We start from the raw sequence: 7758 nt of genomic DNA on the forward strand, positions 1-7758 counted from the left end.
TCCCTTCTCCTGTTCACCCTTCCCCCATTGTATTTGCTTAAAAAACCGTCCTCTAACTTCCTACAGTTTTGACCAGAGGTCATCGACCTGAATTGTAACACTGTGGTTCCCTTACAAATGCTTCCAGATCTGCTGAGCACTTTGAACCTTTTCTGTCCTTATTTCTCAGATCTTTTGAAGCGTCGTAGCACTTCATGTTTTATTTCATTTATAAAGCGGATCATGCGACAGTTTGCTTCCCGGTCTACCTTTTAAAATGGTTAGATTAAAAAAAGCTTTGGCGTGACTAGCTCCTGGTTAGTGAAGATTAAAAGTAACATAAACAAAACCATCTTCTGATTTCACATCAGAATTTGGCATTACGTGATCCTTGGGGATGGCGGAATGATAAAAAAAATCTCAATGATTCATTGTCACGCCCTTGTTGGGTTTCTGCATTTGGTAGGTGGGAGTGAAGAAGACTCTATTTCAATATACATATGTATGTGTGTGTGTAAAATGTATCCTCAACCAGCCCAGAGAGAGAGAAAGGGTGGGATCACACCCTCCTTAACTGAGAACAGGAAGAGACAAATATGGTTTGTGGGAGAAGGTGCTGAGTGATGTGAACCAACGGGAAAAGACTGTCTCCAGTTTCAGCAGGTAATGAGTTGACGTCAGTTTCTGAAGGTATAAGTACCTGTCAACAAGCTGAAACTGGCATTGAGACTACAGTAGGAACACCGTGTGCTTCAGGAGGTTTATTTCATTCCCACCGGATAAGATCAGAGGCAACCAGCCGCAGAATTAAACCTTGTGTGTTTGCAGTGGAGAATTGGTCTTGTGTCTGAACTTGTCCAAGCGCCTGTTGGAAGCAGAGGGAGTGAAGACTCGGCAGCCGAGAAGAGACCTTCTGTCCGCAGAGAAGGGTTTTTAATATATCGTCCTTGGGGAAGGGGAAGATGCGTGTTCTAGTCTCGCTGCTTGTGTTGGCGTCGGTCGCCCTTGCTGAAGAAGGTGAGTGAGATGGGGGGGGAGCTGGCGCTTTGTTCCCCAGGTGTAGCTCCACCTGGACGCCCCAGTGACTTTAATTAACATATCTAATTCACTTAACACCAATTGTACTCTGAATTGATTTAAGTGCGTTTTAAAACGAGTATTTGCCTTTACATTTAAAGTTTGGGTTGGTGGAATTGATTGGTTTCGAACCAGTCTCTGGTGGGTTTGGGCTTCCTGCTCCTGTTTGGAGCAGTGAGGTGGGGCAGCCTGCTGTTCCAGCCCTGGCCACCAGGGGTGACCAGATGCTTCCTCCACCTCGCGACAGAGGTCGCATGCAATCGCCCTCTGGTTCCTGGAGGGTGGGTCCAGTCCAATGGAGTTGTTGATTTAAACCCAAGTGAGATTTCAGTTTTGAATGTTGGCCCTACCATCCCTCCCACATTCCTGTATGTATTTTCAATCCCTCCTACATTCTCTGCACCTTGTGAACAATAGGTGCCTTGGCTGGCGTTTAAATTACAGGTTAGTTTGGTTAGCGTTCTTATGAGTCAACAAGCTGTAGGGCCCGACCTTGTCCAGGGTAATCTAGACTAGTTTTTGGCTCTGCTTTTGAATTGATCTGTTGTTGTTGTATTGGGATACATGAAAAGTATTGTTTTGTGTACTGAAAAGGACAAAACTGATAGCACTGTTTTGAATGTGCTTGGGACAATTTTGAAGCTTAATTATGGATTCACATTATCAAGGGGAAATCATAAAATCCCTACAGTGCAGAAGATGACCACTCAGCCCATTGAGTCTGCACTGACTTGCCAACAGAAAATCTATATTACCTTGCTAATCCCCCTAACACACATGCCCTAAGTGGCTATGCTAAATCATCAACCTGCACATCTTTGGAGTGTGGGAGGAAACTTTTGTGCAAACAAGGGGAGAATGTCTGTCTGTGGAGTTTGTACAGTTACTCAAGGCTAGAATTGATCCTCATCTCCTCAATGCTGTTGGGCAGCAGTGTTAACCACTGTCACCCCCAGAAAGCAGCAAGAAGATTAATTTAATGAAGTCTTGGAGTTGGAATAAAATCTGTCAGCTATGATATTTTATGTATAGCTGGACTTAAATCTTAACTCTTACTTTTCAGACTGTCCTGTGTGTGCAACAAACCAGTTTGCCAAATGTCTACCTGATGATGATGGTGGTTGTAGCTGTCTCTTGAAACTAGATCCTAACACAACTCAAAAAGTAAACTGCAGTGCATGTAAGTTTTTTTATTTCTCTTATTATGATCCTGTAAAGAGTAAAAGTAATGTTTTAAGCCAGTTATGAAATAATAAAGAATACATTAACCAAACTATTCAATCTCAGCGACCCTATAATGTATTAACCTTTTAATGTGAATGCAGAATTTCTGGTTCAGAAGCATTGCAATAAATTCTACAATCTAAATCATCTAACAGTAAGTCTCCAGTGAATGAGAATGTGCCTTACAATTGGATTTTCTGCAGAGGGCGTCTGAATGTAAAACTTCCTTGCAGTATTAGCCTACAAAATGGCAATTGTAGCCAATTCGGAACCTAGATGCACAACTCCACCTGAGAACCAAAAGGCTTGGAAAACGTCCTGCTTTGGACCTGCTACAGTTAAGCATGAAGTACTTTGTGGGTTAGGTTTTTCTAACTTTCTCAGACCTAGGACTTCTCCATTCCTGAAGCCCCAGATCTCATTTCTGCATGCAGTGTGCATAGCTTCAGTATCATTTCCATATTTGTTTTGGTCCTTTTTTATTTGGGTAGGTCTTCAATGGCACAGCTGTGTTGTGCCAGTCAATGGGTAATTTCTGAAATTGCATGTTATACAACATCTATTGGTGGAACTCCCAATTGTAAATCAGTTGGTGTCTGTTAAAATTGAAGTTTAATTATCCTACATCCCACCATGTTAGTGATAGAGGCCAGTTCCATAAGAGGGTAATGTCACCTAGTCATACAATTGAACAATTTGAGGTAGATGACAACTTGCTCATTTCCCATGGCTTGAGAATCCATATTTCTCCAATAGACTTAAGCATATTGGAAATACTACATGCAAGATTCATACTGAGCTATTTATTTTCTACTTTGGAACCCTCTAGTGACCAGGAAATGCTGGATGATGAAGAATGAGATGTATAGATTGAAAAATAAGCTTGGGACCCGTAGAAAGCCTACTGAGCATGCCATGTTGGACAATGATGGCATCTATGACCCTGACTGTGAGTCTGATGGCAACTTCCATCCCAAGCAATGTAATGGCACTGACACCTGTTGGTGTGTAAACACTGCAGGTGTTCGAAGGACTGACAAGGGAGATCAAGACAAGAAGTGTCCTGAACTGGTGAAAACTTTGTAAGTATTTTTCTGTGCATTGTAATGAAATGAAGGGAGATGTTCTGATGCTTCATGTTGCTGCAATCATTTGAGTTGCTGGCTTTGGTAAAGACCACAAGGTCTTGTATGTTCAATGTTGGCCAAATGAAAACCCTAGATGTTTAACCAGCTGACTGGCAGTTTATTAAAATTTGAGAATTTCTCATGTACTCAATTGTTTGTCTAATCTCATCCACTAAATGTCACTAACTACTTTTCTCTTATTGCAGTTGGTTTCAAATTCAACTGAGGCACAAACCCATTGATAAAGAAATGGATGAAGTGAAACTGAGAAAGTAAGTATTGCTATTTTCAATGAATCAATGGTTAGTTTCCAGCCTACACACCTGTAGTGGTTGGAAGAATTGCAGTCTTTCAGATGAGCCCTGTTTCTCTCCAGTGACTGCAGAATGCTGTGTGATCTCTCAAGCTGCAGTTTGCCTGATATTCTGATTAGTCCCTTTACCAATCAACATAGCAAATAAATTCTGAACCCAGGATGAGCAATTTATCATGGCAGCTAATGAAATTTGAATTCAATAAAAATCTAGAATTGAGTATAAAGATGACCATGATCCATTGACTCTTCAAATCTCAAGTGGTTTACTAATGCCCTTTTAGAGAAGGAAATCTGCCATCTTATCTGGTCTGATCTAATCACTCCAGATCATAGCCATCTAAGAACACTTGGGGAGGGGCAGTAAGCTGATGACATCCACATCCCATGAATAACAAACCCCCCCCCCCCCCTTAGTCCCTCTATTTATTGTATACCTCTTTAAAAAGAATTAACTGTTGAGGTAGTTCTTTGGGCATGGAAGAGCTACAAGTCAAAACATCTGTGCCAGCAAATATAATGCACTTCCTCAACAACCTTGTTGCACCAGTGTGCTAGGTATTGGGAGTGCAGCTAGAACTCTACATTTTTGTTGTAGAAACAGGATGGAGAGTCCACTAGCAGAGATGGGTTTATTGTGATATAGGATCGATTACTATTGGTTAAAGACCAGCATCAATCCCAATGTGGGAATCTGTCTTCTATCTTGTCATTTGTCTGTTTTAATATGAATGCACTCTACTTTGTTAACAGAGCTATCGAAGAAACTCTAGCTGCTTACCAAGTGGACCAAGGCTACATTGATAAGGTTGAGGTAATCCAAATGTTTTATGAACTACATTTTTTGCTTCCTTTAGCAGTGAGTTAGCTGTTTCCAAACCTCGCTTGCATACCTGAAGCCAAGAACAATGGGGTTGTGCCTTGTCAGTTTGGTCATTTACATTGTCTATAATCATGCTACACTAATAGTTGCATAAGGGGAACCATTGGCCTTATGGTATTTTCACAGAACTAGTATTCTAGAGACCCAAGGCAGTGCTTTGGGAATTCTGATTCTAATCTCTTCATAGCAGATGATATCTAGAATTCAAGTCTAATGATTGAGACCTTTGGTTTCTTTCAAAAAAAAAATCTGTTCTAGGGCAACAAATGCTGGCCTTCCAGTGATTTCCACATCCAATTAATTAAAAATGCATGAATGTGTTGTGCTCCTGGATTTGAACCCAAGATGAATTGCTGCCATCATTTAATTTTGAAAGTTGTAATGTGCAATGGTCAAAGCAATAATCAGTCCAAGGCACTGATTCTCCAACTGAATAGGAAAATCCTTCAGCTCCAATTTTCAGTTTTTAAAAAGGCAGTACATGTTTACTCAGACAACTATTGTTTAGGCTTCCAAATATCTAGTGCAAAAATGCAGGAAAAAAATCACTTGTGATTTGAATGCAAAGGGTCTTGCAGCTCCTACTCATTTCTAGTTAATCTTTTGACTTTAGGTAATTAGCAGCTGACAATTATAATTTTTCATTGTTCCCCTGATATAAACTTTGACCAAGATTCCTCCCAATTTCTTTAGGCACTAAAAATTTGAATTCCATCATGCCTTAACTTGTCTTTTTTGGTTGGCTTTTAGTATCTTAAAGAGGATCGTTTCATTCTGGTGGATCTGATGCAAAATAAAACTGTGCAGTCAGAAACTGATCTTGCAACTGCAGCCTATTACCTGGAAAAGGATGTAAGTATGTTCAACCATACACCCAGCCTTAGCTTACACAAGAACCCTCAAGGGTTTAGAGTACAAATTTCTACTAATAGTCAAAAATGGGAGATATGAAGTTACTGGCCTAGTAAACCTTCTGCTTAAAAATTGAGGATGAGCAACAACTAGTGACAGTTGCAACCCCACAAAAGAATAAAAACTTGTATAAATGAGGAAAGAACAATTGACCATCAGTGGCTTGTCAATCACTCTGAAACAGTGACTATACATTTGTGATCTTGTCAAATGCAACGCCTGTGCTTAAGACCTCATTCTCTCCCTGATAGTGATTTTAATTCTTTAGAAGGTAACATGTAATGGTGGCTCTTATAATTAATCTTTTTTCATCCTTATCAGGTCAAGGGTAACACTGTGTTCTCCAACATATACAATCGATCCATTCAGGATGATGGCATCTCATTTGATGGGGGTAAACTTAGTTTTGAGGAAGCTTATGTATATTACATTGATTCAAAACATCCAGAGTTCTCCATGAAGAGACTGACCCCTGGCATTATTGCAGTCATCGTGGTGGTGTGCCTAGCCCTTATTGCTGGACTTGTTGTGCTTGTAAGTATAAAACAGAAGAATTTCTGATTTTTTTTCCTAGGAAATTCAGTATTGTACCAAGGCACCAAATCAAGCTGGGTTGTGCTTTGAGTCTGGGACAACGTTCCTAGCTAAATGACATGCCCACTCTTTGCAATCAAACTGAACTTTCCCTTTTGTACAAGGACTGCTTGACATGTCTGTCTTTTCACATTCTTCCCTCATGTCTTGTGCTGTATTGGCTACATCCTTGCCTCTAGGCTTGCCTTTAGGCTTGGTTCCAGGCTTAATGGCCAAGGATGTCTAAACGGGCTGAACATCAACTTTTAATCTTGCCAACATATCTGTGGCAGAGATTCCTAGTCAGCCATGTGGCATCTCTATCACACTTTAGGACTCCAGGACAACATGCAGTTGTGGGTTGGGGGGAGGCAGGTGGAGCTGGGTGGTTCACTCAGTTAAATAGCTCACATGGATCAGACTGCCAGCAAAAACCCCCACACCCTATGGCTAGGGTGGATTTGGGACCTGCCTGTAGTGGAGGTCATGATCCTGTGGTCAGACCTGCCTTCTGGAGTTGGAGACAAATCAGGTCTGGGACTGAATGCCCTGCTGTTTTTAAATGAAATATAGTACTTGCATAATGCTCCTCCACAAATCTTTGTCAAACTCCTAAAAGTTGCATATCTTAATGCTTGTGTTCCTTTTCCAGTTCCTTGCCAGAAGGAAGGCAGCAAAGGCCCACATATACCAAAAGGCTGAGGTAAGTTTTTCTGCCTTTCTGCCATCTTCAGCTTGTACTTTAAAGTGGAAACATTGCCTACTAATGTTTCCATCCTTCTATTATAGGGAAGAGAATTGGATGAGATTCAGAAACAGCAGCTGACTACCTAATTGTATTCCTGGAAAAGAGGCTCGTTACAAGTCATCTTGCCCTGAATTTGGGAAAATCTTGAATTAAGAAGGCCATGCAAGTGGACAGTCATCTGGTTTTGGGTTATCTACAAGATTGCTGTGCAGCTCCTTCATTTCCTACACTGAACTTAATTTAGCTGCAAGCCACTCTCCTCATGCATTTGGAAGAGCACCTTTGTTATAAACTGGTACTGTTAGAGGACTTTTTCCCCTGAGGCAACTGGATGCAATATTTGAATCCAGCCTTTTTTTTATTGGGTTTAAATGATTTATTTTGTACTTGCTCACATAGTCTGGAATTTTGGTCTCTTGGACTGTCATTTTAGATAACTGCTTTTGTACTTTAGCAATTCCAAACTTCCATATGAAGTATGATGTTTTAAATTGCAAAGTAAAATTTTCATTTTTAAATAAAGACTTACATATTTAGATTATAATGATGCCTTCAGTTTTTCTCCTGTAACCTCTACTTTTGTGAGATCTCTAAATTCTAGTGAGATGCTTCATTCCATACATCTTAGCCCTCAACACAAGGATTAGCAATGAGTGCTCAAATTGCTTTTGAGCTGTATTTTATATCGTTCTAAAACTGCTCATTACAAAAGTGCAATAGGAATTTTATTTTTGCACTTTCAATTTTGGCATCCATTGGAATCTCCCTAGGCCAGCCTCACAAGATCCATTTGGCCCATCACATCTGCACAAACCTCTGAACAAGCATCAATCCGTAACTCTAAACCTATGTACTTACAATGGCTGATCCATCATTGGACTGTGGGAGGAAATAGGAGCACCCAGAGGAAACCCAGACACAG

At 40.5% G+C, this 7758-nt stretch overlaps 1 protein-coding gene across 1 annotated transcript; it reads left to right on the plus strand.

The window, feature by feature from the left end:
* The first annotated feature begins 690 nt into the window (after positions 1-690).
* On the plus strand, positions 691-7380 carry epcam (epithelial cell adhesion molecule). The gene is made up of 9 exons (XM_080200651.1): positions 691-996; positions 2120-2236; positions 3110-3362; positions 3614-3679; positions 4474-4534; positions 5354-5455; positions 5837-6049; positions 6741-6791; positions 6878-7380. The coding sequence occupies exons 1-9, from the start codon at positions 942-944 to the stop codon at positions 6920-6922; spliced, it is 963 nt and encodes a 320-aa protein (XP_080056777.1). The 5' UTR covers positions 691-941; the 3' UTR covers positions 6923-7380.
* The last annotated feature ends 378 nt before the right edge of the window (positions 7381-7758 follow it).

This window comes from Carcharhinus amblyrhynchos, chromosome 12, assembly GCF_965287045.1.
Source record: "Carcharhinus amblyrhynchos chromosome 12, sCarAmb.v2.hapA, whole genome shotgun sequence".
Lineage (NCBI taxonomy): Eukaryota > Metazoa > Chordata > Chondrichthyes > Carcharhiniformes > Carcharhinidae > Carcharhinus > Carcharhinus amblyrhynchos.

Excerpts from the sequence above, each read along its gene's own strand:
- epcam (XM_080200651.1), top strand. The coding sequence starts at position 942 with ATGCGTGTTCTAGTCTCGCTGCTTGTGTTGGCGTCGGTCGCCCTTGCT. Across the intron at positions 3,363-3,613 it reads CCTGAACTGGTGAAAACTTT|TTGGTTTCAAATTCAACTGA; the intron begins GTAAGTATTTTT and ends CTCTTATTGCAG. Across the intron at positions 6,792-6,877 it reads ACATATACCAAAAGGCTGAG|GGAAGAGAATTGGATGAGAT; the intron begins GTAAGTTTTTCT and ends CTTCTATTATAG.